Raw genomic sequence first — 16,779 nt, forward strand, 5'->3', positions numbered from 1 at the left:
GATCTCATCTCATGGGTCCTTTCAGCATTCCTGTAGAGGAGCCCTGTGAGGATGGGATATGAGTGGCAGGGTCTTACTCTTAGGAAATAATTCTTTCATACCAGCCAAATATCTTAGTAGTTTAAAAGGGGTCCTGAACTGGACAGCTTATTCCTTTTCCAGCGAAGGCTCAATTACGTGCAACATTCAGCTGTGGCACCTCCCAGAGTCAAGTCCTTTATAGTTTTCTGTCTGGCCCATGGTGATTCTAGAATTGTCTATGTCTGTTCTCAGCTGAAGGACTGAAGTCTGCAGGGCATATTAGGGACTCCAGTAGCACATTAGTAACTTTGAAAATAGTAAGTCACCACTTATTACTTCATGAAATGAAACATATTATGCGAGTACAAAGTAGTGAATATATGGGGGGGGGGGGGGGGGGGGAATGCACTGCTTATTCTCTGTGAAAAATTCTGCTTAAGCACAATTTGTATATATATATATATATCCACTGCAACACACTGAGCTGGACTTCTGCTTTTTTAATCTAAGACCATGTAAAGAGAGATGGTCCACAGTGGGAATCTTTACGCTACTATTGTCACTATGTCCATACTCTCATTAAATTGCAGAGACAAAGAAAGAAAGAAACAAACAAAACCCAAACAAAACCAAACAACACAAAACCAAACCAAATTTATTTAGTTTTAAACTTCTATTAATCATTCTTAGAAACCCTGATGTCGTTATCCTTAAAAGACCCTTTCAGAATTTCCTGGCTTAAGATTTGATAGTTCTTTTAAAGTTTGGTCAACTGTGGTTAAGTTATTCAGTGCTTGAAAGAGGAAAACAAACAAACAAACAAACAAATAAATAAATAAAAGGAATTCAGCATTTGGGAGAAGCCCTAAGACAATAGCATGCAAGAACTTTCAAACAGCAATATATAATTTCTCTTAGTTACATAAGATGTTGGTTTAAAGTAATCAAACACGAAAATATCTCAGATGAGCACTTTAAAAAGACAACACTATAGTTTATGAACTATATACACACACACACACAAATAAAATATTTTAAAAGCCTGTTAACACCAACACTCTGGATCAGTGCTTCTTTGCCTTCCTCTTCTCCAGGAAAGCTTTGCTAGGCACCCTTCCCTTTCTCGGCCTCTCTCTACTGCTCCCTCTGTTTACCCACATCATCTTCTTCCTATTTTTGAATGATCCTCACTGTGGGGATCATTTCTGCAAAGTATTCAGTATTCCTAAGTGGTGCAGAGGTAACTTCCTACAGTTGTGCTGGGAAGCCACAAGCATCACCAAAGTTGTTCATGTGCTTTAAGTCAGGGCCATCAATATTGGAGACTGGAGTTTAAAGAATGACAAACAGTGCCTTGAGTTTTCAGAAAGAGTCTGGATCTTGGCCATACATGATGCTTGCATCACCCTTCCTGCATTTAACCTGGCTTTTAAAAGATTGTTCTAGCTAATGCTTTTTCAGTTGTACAAGTTTTCTTTCTGGTTTTCATATTGAGGCCATTCTGTTTGCACAGAGTACCCCATAAGGAAAAAATTTCTATCCACATAAAATGCTAATCCAGTCCTATTGATTTTCTGCAGGTAATGTTTGTAGACTTGAATACTACAGCTAAGATTAAAAAAAAATCTGTGCTAGGTGCTGAAGTTTAAATGTCTTACATGAATATTGTGGGTACCACTCTCTTCCATGGGAGTAGCAGATACTACCTCAAAAAGTTACAATTAACAGTGGATTTTTCCACCCAACTTTATGCACTCAGAATGAGAATTCCAGCCCTAATATTTGCTTCAACCTTAGGTTTGGGTCCAATCCACCTGACAGTGTCCCTTTAAGCAGGAGCTCCCCCATAACTGCATTCTCTGATTCCAAGATGTTTAGGATGCTTTTCATATACTACAGCTTCTGAAGGTCAGTGCGTACACATTTTAAGACACGGTGATAAGACAGTGTATGGAACTACTTGGCAGTATTTAGCTGGTACAGTTTCTCGTGGAAACAACAGAATTCCAAAACACACCACACTGAATGCATATGGGTTATTACAAGCAAAAATCCCAAGACACTGGGAATTAAAAAGCGGAGTTCAACAAAGGAACACTGATATCATTGGTCAATATGAACAAAGTTGTGCCAAGTCTTCCTTCTTTGCTTTTTCAAGTGGAGAAATAAACTGGGGAAGGAAGCAGAAAGGGGGAAAAAAGGGGAGGGAGGGGGGAAGTGGGGGGGGAAGGAGAAGACAAAAACCAGCAGTTATTGCAGAGTTACTCTTGTACTTAAGCTCAAAAGCACATGCTGTCACAGAATGGCAAACACCTTTAGTGTATCTTCACTGAAAAACCATGAGATGCTTTGCACACAGTATGCTTTCCTACCTGAAATAAGAATACCCTTCTCTATTTAAAGAGGGGGAACTGGAGTGCAAAACCAAGAGATTTCGGCTCAAAGCAGAGAAAGGGCAAGGAGTGGTGGTCATGTTAGCCACCATCCCCAGCTCTAGCGATGCCTGCATTCCCACATGTTTTAACTCTTTCTCCAGCAGGAAGACAGCCTGCTCTTCCAGGGCCCCACTACCAGGGTAGCAGGAGCCTGGCTAGGGCCACTTCACCACCACATGGTAGCTTGCTGCTGTGAGGACCTACCCAATTTATCTCCTATAGCCACCCCAGCATGAGTTGTTCCCATTCAAATCAGTGACTGGAGACACCATACAGTCCTTGCCTGCGACAGCACTTGAACACTTGATGTCAACAGGACTTAAACATCTACATGAGTGCTACTATAAATAAATACATCATTAAGTTCAATACATGGGGTCCTTTCTGAAGCTGCAACCTTTAACAGAAGAATCAAATAGACTGAAAAAGTAATAAAATAATAAAAGATACAGAGCTTAAAAGCATTTAAATCTCACTAAGCTTTGATCTCATATTTAAGTGTTTAAATCTCACTAGCTCACTAAGCAAGATCTCACTATGGTGAGCCATGACACAAGTTTGATGATGTGACAGTCATGTTTCTGATTAAACATCCTGAAACCAACCTAAGCTACATCACACCTGCTATGCCTGTTTCTAAATATACCAGGACAGGCATCCAGCAGGCTGGGAAACAACAGATGATTGACTTGATGATCTTTGAGTTCAAAAGAATTCTATGATTATTACTCATCATTTCAGCCTTAAATTCTAAGGATAAGTTACAGGGCTATCTCATCTGCTTTTCCCTTTCTTTTTAAGATACACATGATGCTCATTGATACATATGTGCAGAGCAATCCATTCAGTGGCTGCACATCTGGCTGCCCAGGCTGCTGCACCAAAATGCAGAACAGAGGGCTGGCTTTCCCTTGAAGCCACTTGCTTTGAGTACCCAGTTAATACAGTTAATTAATATCTAGCCATTTCCCATCCTTGCCCTATCAGTGTTACGAAACCCTTGAATTATTCTGGGTTACTCTGATGCCAGCATTCATAAAACTAATAAGCCACCACATGTATCTCAATCCCTTTAGTCATGTTTACAGGTGATTCTGTAAGCCTCCTTTGCAGAAGCAACAGAGCGAAATGGAAACATGCAGGCTACAAGGCATGTAATTTGAGAGCTGGGGAATTAATTCACATCCATAATCTGGCTCCTGGTGAATCTCTTCTAGGTTACTGGCTGGATTAATGCAATGTTACAGTTATGTCACATAATGCCTGTTGCTAACAGAGGTTACATAAATGAAATGTTTGGTTCCTGTCATTACAAGATACCTGGCTCCCAAACAGCATGACAGCTATTATTCATTCATATGTTATCTTTCCTGTGACAAATGTGTGCAATGAGGCGATCTTTGGAGGCACGGAATCAGTGAGACTTTGGGCATTTTTTTAACAGTACTTAGGTACTCAGGATGCAAAGGGATTTTCCAAAGCACCAACATTTCCAGTTGCAGCTGATTTGGTGGGAACCAGGCACCTATACTCATTAAAAAAATTCATCAGATGCTTGTTTGCTGGGGAGCTTTTACTCTCTTTTCATAGACATGAGGTGATTCAAATGTCACTGCTCTCACTAGAAAACACCAGGACCGTGGCACTGATTGTAATGAAAGGAAGATATCTGAGACTGCATAAAAATTTATATAAAGAGGGAAAGGGAGAATCTTTAATCCTAGGGGAAGTTATGTAACATGCTAGTGTAAAATATATTAAATAGCAACAATATAGTTGTCCAGAGAGTTTGCAGTAATTCTCAGTACAACAGCATGACACTAGAAGGGCAGTATGACAAATTAAGCAGTTTAGAGATTTCAGAGCCACCTTTTGTTTTTCTCTTCTTCCTCCCCCCCCCCCCCCCCCCCAATACATAAGCACTTTGTACACTTTGTAAGTCACAGAGCTACTGAGGTCATAAACAAAAGAGAAAATTAATTACTCACTTATAATTATAATGAGAATGACTGCGCATACTACACCGAGGATGATCATCATCTATAAAAAGAAAGTTTTGAGGGGAAAAAAATAGTCAGGTTTTCACATGAAAGACATTAACCCCTTAGTTGTTTTTTTTTTCTTTTATTTAATGCCTCATTCCTTGCACTTTTAACTGCAGACACATTTCAACAGGCTTGTTAAGGCCCCAGATACACTGTCAGTGTTAGGAACAGTTGATCTTCTGCAATAGAGATAGCCTCTTGTCAAAGCTAGCGAGTTCCTCCCAATTGACTAAGATGCAGTGACCAACCTTGTCCATTCCCAGCAGTAAAGAAAAGTAACATTCTGAAGGTGAACAACTTCAGAGGCAATTTGAGTGGCTGGATTCACACATGGCCATATACCACTTGTTTACTGTGTTTCCATAGCCAGGAAAGAAGCAGCTGGTGATATCTAGTGCCCAGCAGCTATTTGTGCTGGCTTTGTGTACTTATGCTGTTGAGAGACAGAGCCCATGCCAGCTAGTGGAGTTTCCAGCACGTTAGCTGAAAATAGCTCCTTGGAAAGTTGAAGTCTGTTTCCACAGGAACAGATAGATCACATCCAGCTGTGCACAGACCATACCAGAACTGAGCTGTGTGGGGCAGAGGCTCCCACATGAGACTTGCTGAATGTTAATGAGGCCACCAGAGATACTGCAGTCTAATTCCCATCATTACCCCATTGAGGGTGGGAAGACTGAAAAACAATAAACATGGACATGTCAAATGAAGGCCTTCAATCCTCCCTGCATATGCCTGGAGAACAGAGACAGCCATTCACTAGCAGGAGATTAATTTTTCCTCTTCTTTTGGGTGTTTGGAAGCCAGGGGAAGGATATGGGGGATTTCTTTGTCAGGGTAAAGCAGGAAGGGACAATGAAGAAAAGAGAATGAGAGTAGGTTTGAAGGTCTAGTGTAGCATAGGTCATCGTAGTGATTGCAGTCAGCATGAATGAACTGAACTCAAAATCTGTGCCTGTAGCTCCCAAAAGCCCTGCTTCCTCACTGTCAGTCAAAGCAACTGGGGAACTGTTAGAAGAGGCCCAGAGGAACCACATGGCAGGATTTCTCACCTAGATCCACTTTTGTTAAATTGGTTGTGTATGTAGCTTACCCAGAATATTTTGCCTTGCTTTGCACTTCATAGCACTGTGGATTGAAGAGACAAAGCAAGCAACAGACTGGTGAGAGATACAAGTGGGATTCTCCATTAGGAACATGTGAATTTATGTGGCTGGAAATGAATGAGCATCAGCAAAAAGATACTGAAGAGGTACTGAAGAGAAATGGAAATGAAGCTGAACTTTTGGCATAGTGTTCAGGTTAGTGGTGCATAAGTAGAAAGAAGCAAAGGTCTTATATGAATAAAACAAGCTGAAGTTTCTGGGTACAGAAAAAACAAATCCTGATGGGAGATCTGACAAACCAAAGGGAAGTGAAGGTATCGTTGTTACTGTGAAAGGCTGAGACTTTAATCAACCAGCTCCCTCTGTTGTCTTCAAAGTCCTGCTCTCCCCTATCTCTCTCTCTTTAAAATAAGTCATTTCTGCACTTCTCACAGTGGTTTGTGGAACCAAGTTGGGGGTTTTCATAGTTTACCATCCTAAAGAATCATCAAGAGACTGATGATCTCCCATAAGGAAAAAGCATCTTTACTCCTGCTACTGGAATTTGCTACACCTGTTCAGGTTTTGTGGTTCCCACAGGGAACCAACATGAATTAACAGGGTATGCTCTCCCATCCCTATATGCAGGCAGTGCTTGAAGCATCAAAATTTACATCTATATTTTATATACTACAGAATTTATCTAAAGATAGGTTCTGGTAAAGATCAAAGTTACTTGAGTTATTATCCTGGTGCCCAGAAGGCAAAGCATCTCTTTCTCCTCTTGATAAGAGACCACTAAGAGGTGCCATCCTGCAAGTGAAGCCCCATTAATTGCAAGTGAAAGTAATGTCTGTCCTGAAGTGATCCTTAACAAAAAATTGTATTCTTTACCTTGCAATTTTTCCACCAGTATTTTCTCTTCAGTTTGGCTGCACTGGTTTCAAACTGTGAGGCGCCTGCTTGCAATGCATCTGCCCGGTTGTCAAGCTCTGATAGCTTCTGGTCTCTTTCTAGCACCTTGTCCACGTTCATTCTCATGATGTCTACCACCTGCAAAGACACAGCCTTATGTTAGATTCCACACACACAGAAAGCCGAAGGTCACCTGTATGTTCCCACTCTGGAATATCACATGTCATACTGAAACCAGCCTTCTGCTGGTATGGTATGTGAAGGCAGTTACCTAGTCAGTGCCTCAAAACACATGTCTATGGGAGCAGACACAGCGAGAACGAGATGAGCACAGCTATAAGTGTGCTCAGACACCCTTCAGGGTTAAAAAATTTAAGGGCTATTATGAAATATCTTAATTAGCTTCATTAAAGCTTTTCATGTCTTTTACCTACAACTAGCTACATCACTATAGACACAAAAACCTGGTGGGGACCAGTACCTCTATAATACAATTTGGTTGACATTTGTCCAGTCATCAGTAAGACCAAGCCATTATTTTTCATATGAATTTTATATGACTTTCTTCCTTGAACTAGAAAAATCACCTAGATAAAGGCTTCTGTAAAGGGAAGTGTATGGATTTCCTGACCAAGGAACTTATTCTGCAGATCTTTCTCAAACAAGATGACTTCCCAGCCATAACTTGAACTCCTGCTTGAAAGCGTAGGATGAGAACATTTCGCCTGAGAAAATTCAGCCCTGAGTTGTATCAGGGAGCTCAGCACATGCCACCTCACTGCACAGCTTCTGTGAGAAGTGGGCGCAGCCAGTACACAATAGGTAAAGCCCCTTCATGCACATTTCATACATTAAGTTAGGTAAAAGTCTCCTAGCAAGCCAATGACTCTAAACAATGATCTTGTATGAATTCATCACTATGGTAAGTGTTAGATAGCACACCAATCTCAGCAGTGTTGTGTTCACTTACTCTAGCAGTGAGTATGGTTGCTGGTCTGTTACTTTTCAGTCAGTAATAAGGAAGTCTGTACTGTTTGTATTTAAAGTGGTTTAACTATTACATGCAAAACCCCAGAGTTATTAAAAAAACTTACAATATTTAAATGCAGTGGGGTGAAACCAGCAGTAAAAGAATCTTTGAAAGGACTGGCATAGGGTTAAATTCTGTTCCAAAACTCAAAAGTCTTGTTTCACTTGGTTTTGTTTGTTTACAAAGTCAAATCTTTTGGTCAACTTGAATTTTCTTACTTGCTTTTCCAACCAAAAACTTTCAAAGCGTTTAACTTCATATCAGATAAAACAAAACAAAACAAAACAAAGCTTTTATTTTCATTTCTCAGCTGACACGTAGCTGAATTTGGTACAATGTATTACAATGAAACTTTTCAGAGGTTACATCAAGCTGGAAGGGACCCTAAAAGGTCATCTTGGTTAATTCACTGCAGTCAGCCCGGACACCTCCAACTAGATCAGGCTGCCCAGGGCCATATCAAGTCTGATCTTGAATGTCTCCAGGGATGAGGCTTCAACCACATCCCTGAGTAACCTATTCCCATATTTACAACTCTCATCATAAAGAACTTCCTCCTTATGACCAACCCTCCTCCAGTTCCAAACCATTGCCCCTCATATTATCACTACAAGCCCTTCTAAACAGTCCTTCCCAAGCCTTCCTTTAGGTCCCCTTCAGATATTGAAATGTAGCTGTAAGGTCTCCCCAGAGCCTTCTGTTCTCAAGGCTGAACAGCCCCAGCTTTTCCAGCCTGTCTTGATAGGAGAGGTGCTCCAGCCCTCTGATCTTTGTGGTCTCCTCTGGACCTGGTCCAGCAGGTCTATGTTCCTCTTGTGTTGGGGGTCTCATAGCAGGCCACAGTACCCCAAGCAAGGTCTTACCAGAGCAGAGCGGCAGAATCACCTCTCTTGACCTGCTGGCCACATGTTTTCTTATGCAGGCCAGGAGGCCACTGGCCTTCTGGGCTGCAAGTGTTCATTGTTGTCTCATATCCAGCTTCTCATCCACCAGAACCGCAAGTCCTTTTCTGCAGGGCTACTCTCAATCTCTTCATCTTGCAGCCTGCATTGATATCGAGGATTGCCCCAACCTAGGTGCAGGACCTTGCTCTTTGCCTTATTGAACTTCATTAGGTTCTCCTCAGCCCACTTTTCCAGCCTGTCCAGGTCCCTCTGGATGGCATCCTGTCCTTCAGTCTTATCAACCACAGTACTCAGCTTGGTATCATCTGAAAACTTGCTGAGGGTGCCCTCAATTCCACTGTCTGTATCATCAGTGAAGATAATGAACAGCACTGGTTCCAGTACAGACCCTTGAGGGACACCTGTTGTCACCTGTCTCCATCTACTCATCAAGCCATTTACCACTATGCTTTGTATGCAATCACCCAACCAATTCCTTATTCACTGGACAGTCCACCCATCAAATCCATCTCTCTCAAGTTTAGAGAGAAGGATGTTGTGGGGGACTGTGTCAAAGGCTTTACAAAACTCCAGACAGGTGACATCTGTTGATCTTCCCTGGTCCACTGCTGGAGTTACACCATCTCAGAAAGGCACTAGGTTGGTTAGGCAGGGCTTGTCCTTGTGAAGCCATGCTAGCTGTCTCAAATCACCTCACTGTATTTCAGGATAGCTTCTAGGAGGATCTGTTCCATGATCTTCCCAGGCACAGAGGTGAGGCTGACAGGATGGTAGTTTTCAGGGTCCTCTTTTTCACCCTGTTTAAAAATGGGTGTCATGTTTCCCTTATTACAGTCTCCAGGGACTTCACCTGACTGCCAGGACTTTTCAAGTATTATGGAGAGTGGCTTTGCAAGTACATAATCCAGTTCCTTCAGACCCATGGGATGGATCTCATCATTTTAAAATATTAGAAAATGCTGAAAAAAAAAATACTATAACATTTCCTACACATTCTCTCTTCCTTTTTTTTCCCCTCACAACTATTTATTGAATTTAATCTGACTGCAGTGAATACTTGTCCATATAAAACTGCATTTTTGTCAAATAAGTGTTTTTCTACTAAACCAAACCTCTGGGCCTTAAATAATAAGATCTAGATTGCCTAGAGAAACCACAGGAGAAAACCCAGCATGGATATAGCTGAAATACTGTATCAGCATTGACAAATCATTACAAATGTCAGGGATTTTACTGAGACCTACACTGTTCTCTTACACAAAGTCTTGATTGTATTGCTGAGTTCTGGGTTTGGGTCTGAAGTGCTGTGCAGAGCAAAGCAAAATCGCCACAGGAGTGTAGTGCAGTGCTGTGGTGTTTGGTGCCACCTACAGATTACTTTCCCACAGGACATGAAAGAAAACGACCAGGAAAACTAGTAGGGAGGTCAAAGCAAGGCTTAACAGGTCAGATCCTTAGGTGCTATGGACCAGTTTCATCCTATTTACTTCACAGGGCTGAAATCCCAGTACTGTTTTTCTCCCTTGGCTATACTTATTCTGAGATTTCCCTATTAAACAAGGATCTGCCTGCCCTGTGCCATGCACTGAAAATCCATGTCAACCTCAGCCTCCTGCCCAAATGAGAGGTGAAAAAAACCATGGATCCTGACTATCACCCATATAAGCCTCAAATGCCCTTGTACTGGGTAGGAGTTCCTTACAAAATTACACCATCATACTTCACAAGACAAGCTTCCATGGGCTTAAATAAAAAGTTGTACTGCAGCTATTCTCAGGGACTACCCCCATGAGCAGTGGTATGCTCAGTTATTCCAATTATCCCAGGAGTTAGATGGACTCTGGCATTACAGCCAAGGTGACAGGGTAATATAAGGGAATTTAAGGATCCACACTGTAATAGGCACGTGGTCCTCCAAATCCAACAAAAGGAATGGGGATTTGTTGAAGGCATTGCTGTGGCATCACATGTGGGTGCCTTTCTTTGGGAAGAAATTGTGATGATTAATTAGTAGAGCTCTGGGTGATGAACACAGGCCTCAGCTGTACAATTGTCATGGATTGAATCTATCTATGAGAGACTGACAGCCTGTCCCTGTGAACAGCCTGTGAGATTAGCATCTAACCTTTAGGAATACAAGAACACACTGAAAGAGCTGATTCCACTTTGACATTTCCTTCTAACCTGACTCACTGGGGTGAATTAGTGTATTGCCACCAATGGCCACATTTATTCTGCAGAGGTGTAACAAGTACAAGGATGCTCATACCCAGCATGCCTCCTGTATTGTCTGACTCCTTGTAAATACCATCCTTCAGTAAACCTAATTTCCTAGGTGCCCTGCCTTTAGATGAGCAGGAGGTGCTGGATCACTAGGGAGGAAAGCATCTTACACAAAATGAAACAAAACAAAACACAGCACAACAAAACCAAACCAACAACAAAACACCCCAGCACATTACCATCCTTTTGGTGAGCAACAAATCACCTGGAGCCACTTACCTCATCCACCCGGGCTTGTGTCTGCTGCAGCCGTTTGTTGCTTGATATGTTGGCAGCAGGAGGTGGTCCTGCAGACCCAGCACTGGTAGGACCTTGTGTAGGAGCTGGGGCAGACCTAGATGAAAACCAGAGAACAGAAAAAGTGACTGAACCTATTTCCCCTCTCTTACTGCCTTTTTAAACAGCAAGGAGTTCAGATTACCTGCCCTAAATTAAGCCAATGGCCAAACTGATCACAGGCCTGACTAGTAAGGCAGAGCTTGTGCTGCTCAAGGTATTTGGTGTTGATGTTACAGAAACCAGGGCTGTAAGATTGCCTTCTTCCTCTGTGTGCCAAGTGGCACCCTCCACTGCTCCTTTACTTGGTTGGAAGCTAACCAAGTAAAGAGAAACAAAGGGAGAGGAGAAAGAAATAGAGGAGGAAGTGGGGGTGAGAATTACACACGGCATGGGGTTAGTCATCTCAGGCATTCACAGAATCACCAAGGTTGGAAGGGACCTCAAAGATCATCGAGTCCAACCTGTCACCACAGACCTCATGACTAAACCATGGCACCAGGTGCCACGTCCAATCCCCTCTTGAACACCTCCAGGGATGGTGTCTCAACCACCTCCCTGTGCAGCCCATTCCAATGGCAAATGACTCTCTCAGTGAAGAGCTTTCTCCTCACCTCGAGCCTAAACTTCCCCTGGTGCAGCTTGAGACTCTGTCCTCTTGTTCTGGTGCTGGTTGCCTGGGAGAAGAGACCAAGCCCCTCTTGGCTACAATCACCCTTCAGGTAGTTGCAGACAGCAATAATTCAATAATACTTAACAAGCCCATCAGTGGTCACCAAATGCCCCACCAGAACAGCTGGCCAGGCTTACCTCTGCCACAGACCCTGGATAAATATTGGCATCAATGATGTGAACAGAGCTCTTTTCTTAAGCACCAACACTGACTTTCCCAAGCTTGATATGAAACAAAAGTCCTCTAAAATCCAACAACAGATTCTGTCTCAGAACACAAGCCTGTGCAGACAAGTCACCCTACCAGCCTGAACAAGATCCCTCAACCTTAGCCAGATGTTCTTCACACCCACACTTCAACCTGTGAAACCTCACCTTTCCTTTCAAGGGACCCTTGTCACTTCTATCTGCAAAGAAACAAAACCTTTCTTGAAGCTGCAGAGGAAATCCCTAAGCATGTGAACTGAAAAATATCACAGATCCCACTCATGCGTTGCCAATGCCTTCCCACAGTGACAGACTGAGAAGCGTGTTTCTCTGTGAATCATTCCCTTTTACATCCTGAGGTCTGATTAATGGTACTAGAATTATGGCCTCGTTAATATACTGTCAAAGCACCTGAGGCACTAAAGTTAGTTCCCCAGAAGCACCTTAAGCTGCAAAATTCAGTTTGGCAGTGTCTCCTGTGGACTGAGATCCCTGCAGATAACATTGAGCCTCACAGACTCATGGTGGTGCAGCAGTCATTTGTACACCCAGGGCACTTCTGGTTTTTAACTGTGGGTGGGAATGTCATTTTCAAGCATCAAAGAAAAGAACTTGAGCCATACACCTATTGCTCATCCTTTGAGGACTCCACAGATGCCATTACAAACATAAAAGACCAGATGCTGCTTCCACCTGCAATGCAATGACTCCACTGAGGGACTGTGGGCCAGGATCCCAGTAGGATTTATCCTGAGTCTACACTGTTGCCACGGCGGACCAAAATCTGACTATATTGTGTAACAGTCTCAAATAACGCAAAACAAGAGCTCCCTGGAGCATGAACAGCTTCAAAGGGACTTCCTGGTACAGAAACAGAACTAAAATTGAAGTTGTAAAATTTGTTTGCAGTCAAGGAAGAAAATAGGCTTTCCCCCAATCAACACAAGTGGAATTTTGTCTCTGGAAACATTGTGTCACGCTGTTCACAGCTACACACCTGAGTAGAGCTGCCCTCTTGAGCTAGGCACTGTTACATGCCGAGACTCAGAAGGGAAGCGCATGAGAAGTGTTTCTCCTGGAAATGTGTTTCCACTAATAAGCGCAGACTAAAGTGCAGTGGTGTTCTTGGTCAAAGCCATGTGATGACTCAAAAGCTCACTGCTTTACCCTATGCTTTTCCTGTCCAGTAACTTTAATCTCTTTTTTTGCACTGCCCAAACTGTTCTTTAGCATAAAGCAAACACTTCCCAGTTTATTCTCTTCCATCACCTGGCTACCATTTAATTTGGTTTCCTCAATTTGGCTCCTCTGCTCCCTGTGTAAAGGAGGAAAGGATGGGAAGAATAAGTGATTTTACAGCTGCCCTGACCAGCAGCAGTTACTGCAGAGAGATGGTAATCTTCATGCTAAGGTACAGCAAGCTTGTAATTAGCATGCCCGTCTTAATTAATTACACGAAATCTAATACAAGAGCAAGCAGGACTGGGTGTTGCCTGCAGTGCAGAGCTACCCTTTCCAGGCCTTATGTCTCTAGAATTGTGTCCTCCTGCTGCCTCACTCACAGCCTCATGGGCCAGAGCAATGAGCTGCCACGAGCAGAAGGGGAGCAGCACTCACAACAGTAGGGACAGCACACAGACTCTAGGAAGTCAGTCCTTGAGCACATGCCTTTAATGCCACCAGCAGTTCTTGCAGATGAACAAGACATGAGCCCTCATCATTATTTAACATCATGTAAGATCCAAAATAGACAAAACAAGCACAAAGATACCTGCATCATGTATCCTCCTTGCCTGCCAAAGCACTTCAGCACAGGACAGAGGGATGTCCATGCTTCTAGCTCAACCCTACTTGAGTTTGAGCTCTGTAGAAAGCATCCTGGCTGGGCAGCAGCAGAAGGCAGTACCTCTGTGAGCTAATGAGGTTCCAGTTCCACATGGCATCCATTAAGAGTTTGCCTTTGAACTCAGGTTTTTTGGTAAGGAGATGATTGAAGGCCTGCAGCACTGGCAAGCACCGATGTTCTCTGGGATATCATAATGCAAAAATACTAGAATGAAAGCCCAGCCTGGATTTATATCATTGTTCTGTAATTACTTCTGTACTGTGTCACACCAGCTTATAATTTCTCAGAATCATTATTCAATTAAATTCATGCAAAACATTAGCACTATGTTAGAGAGGCTTTCTTTTGAAATACATGAAGCATCACAACTTTAAAGTCCAATTTCTCATGGCCTGGTATGACTTTTGGGCTCCATCACTGGCCCCCAAACCATCAGACTCCTGCACTATTTGAGTTTTTTAGAAAAAGTAAAAAAAGCTACTGTTGATGCTGAGAATCCTCACTCCCAAGAACAGATCAAATTAATTTTGAAGGGGGAACAAAGCTCTATTATTGTTGCTGAAAAGAAAAAAATCTTAAGCAAACATTGTTAAATGGTGACCTCTCTGCAATGTCAGAGCACCAGGGTACACTCTGAGACCATGATGAGCCCATTGATTCCAGGGCAACTGTACCACATGCTCAGAGCCTCAGCAGTTAGGTTGTTCTTTATGTAGCATTAGTTACACCCTTTCTCTCCTCCATGCCAGATGCTGCTTCAGTGAGCACATGAGCAATGTGACTGATGGAAGGCAGGTGCTGGATCTGTCTGTGTGTGCATGTAGCCACCTGAGAAGAAACATTTGGGAGCTGTCCTAGGGATTCAGTAATATGGTTTCAGCTTATTCAGACATCTTCAGTTCTTCTGGTTACTTGCTGGAACTGGTAGGTCAAAATCATAACTAAGAATTCTCATCTCACCTGGATATTTTGGAAGCAATTTACTACTCAGTTCTAACAGTTAACTCTAATTAAGAGAAAAAATATCCAGTGGTACCATTTTCCATTTCAGCACTGGCTGAAATAATATCAAGGATGACTGTAAGGAAGTTGGTGGTTTCATGGTCCCATTTTTGTTCATATGCATGAGCTACATAGGAGAAATTTTTCTGTGTTAGTCAGGCTAGGAAAGGGAGATGCACAATCTAAATACCAGGAGGACAGCAGGCCACCACTGTGATCTGGTACAGTTTACATTAGATCCTGATAGCTGCTTTTGGCAACTTGTTTTATCTGTCCAAAGAGCCTTTTAAAGCCTCCAGCTATGGACCTAATCCCTTCAAAGTCTCTATCCTAACAGCACCACAATAAGCCAAGGCAAAGCTGTTATCCCTGCATATGCCTAGGAAACAGGTACAGAGAGATTAAGTGGCCTGCCCAGTAGCACAAAAAGCCTGTGACAGAGCAGCCCAGGCCTCCTTATTGCTATCTTTCTGCTCCTCTTTTCTTCAGCTACTGAATCCAAATGAAAGCTTGCAAACAATTTCTAATAGCAGGAATTATTTTCTACCCCTCAGACTTCGTGAGAAACATACAGTTAAAGGTTACAGAGCAAGGAAAGAGGGGAGTATATTGAACAGCTTTAGCCAGTGTCAGCTGGCAGTGCTCAGGGGAAAGGGACAGTGAAAGTGCACTGATGATTTGACTAATCATCCACATAAAAAGTGAAATGATTCCCAGTTTGATCTCTCTTTTCACAAACCCTTTCCCTGCTCAACTAAAACATACAACTGCATAACCTTTTTAGTGTTATTTTACTGGCCAGGTACCATATTTATGTGGTAAGTATTTCCTGTTGTAACCAAACTTATCTGCATTTAAGACACTGTTCTTCCATTTGGACCCCATCAAAAGGCATCTACCATTTAAAAACAAAACAATATACAACACAGCACTGCCCCCTCTATTTAATTACAAAATAAATCAGAACATTTCCATAGTTCTGTGCTCTTGAGATGTAGCTCTAAAACAACAACAAAAATCAGATACAAATGCAAATGTCCACACTACTATATGCACATAGGCACTACAGATGTCAGTGAAGATTTGGACCTATCGGTAACTGCAGAAACAGACCTCTCTTACATGGTCCCTCGTGCTGACAGTGTTCATCTGCAAATTTAGATGCATCTGAAAGCTTTGAGGCATGGAAGATCTCTAAGGAAATAAAGAAGCTCTGTAACACTGGGGGTTTGCTGTTAGTTTTGAACTTGCTATGTTTATTTCTACAGCTAAAACAAAATTATCCACTGCTGATTTGCAAAGGGGGCCTTTTCTGATAATACTTGGAGTCTGGCTTCCTAGAGGTATTTGCTAGTCCCCAGTTTTCTGTTAATCAGATCCTACCCCACAGGATTTTATTTCTGCAGTAGGTCAGTTTAGCTAGCACTAGCACAAAAGCTCTCTTAATCAGTTTGCTATATGCATTTGACACAGTCCTACCAAACTGTAGTCTAACTGAAGAGGGCAGACTAAAATTCTTTGTCAGAGATGTTGTTTTTAACTGTGCTTTTCAGTGGTAATGAGTCCTTCAGTAAAAATGTGACTACTGCAAATTAAATGACTGCAGACTTTAGCTTAGACTCATTCCATTCTGTGACTACCAATTTTGAAACAGTTTCTCATGCTATTTGTAACGATTGGGTAATAATGAGTAATGGTGAATATATAAAAGGAATTACCGTTTAACATGTCTTAATTTTCTGAGGAAGATTGTGCTTTCCACACATTTTTGTTCTCAAATGTGATTTAGATGTACTATGAGCAATATTCTGCAAGGACTCTGCCTTGTTACAAAATATTTACTCTAATCATCCACCAGAGAGTAATGCTCTACATTTAATGTCTTGGGAACACAGTATCACCAAGGTTGGAAGAGACCTCAAAGATCATCGAGTCCAACCTGTCACCACAGACCTCATGACTAGACCATGGCACCAAAAGTGCTACATCCAATCCCCTCTTGAACACCTCCAGGGATGGTGACTCAACCACCTCCTTGGGCAGCCCATTCCAATGAC

At 42.3% G+C, this 16,779-nt stretch overlaps 1 protein-coding gene across 1 annotated transcript in view; it reads right to left on the minus strand.

Annotated features, from left to right (window-relative positions):
* Positions 1-421: 421 nt before the first annotated feature.
* Positions 422-16,779, minus strand: part of VAMP2 (vesicle associated membrane protein 2) — a 48,625-nt gene continuing 32,267 nt past the window's right edge. Inside the window, exons 2-5 of the mRNA XM_068145450.1 lie at positions 10,939-11,053; positions 6,481-6,639; positions 4,445-4,496; positions 422-2,191 (exon numbers count right to left, since the gene is read on the minus strand). Of these exons, the coding sequence (XP_068001551.1) occupies positions 2,175-2,191; positions 4,445-4,496; positions 6,481-6,639; positions 10,939-11,053 (343 nt within the window). The 3' untranslated portion in view covers positions 422-2,174. The remainder of the gene's footprint in view (positions 2,192-4,444; positions 4,497-6,480; positions 6,640-10,938; positions 11,054-16,779) is intronic.

This window comes from Melanerpes formicivorus, unplaced genomic scaffold (assembly GCF_026170545.1).
Source record: "Melanerpes formicivorus ecotype bairdi unplaced genomic scaffold, bMelFor1.0.p_v2 SCAF_12, whole genome shotgun sequence".
Classification (NCBI taxonomy): Eukaryota; Metazoa; Chordata; class Aves; order Piciformes; family Picidae; genus Melanerpes; species Melanerpes formicivorus.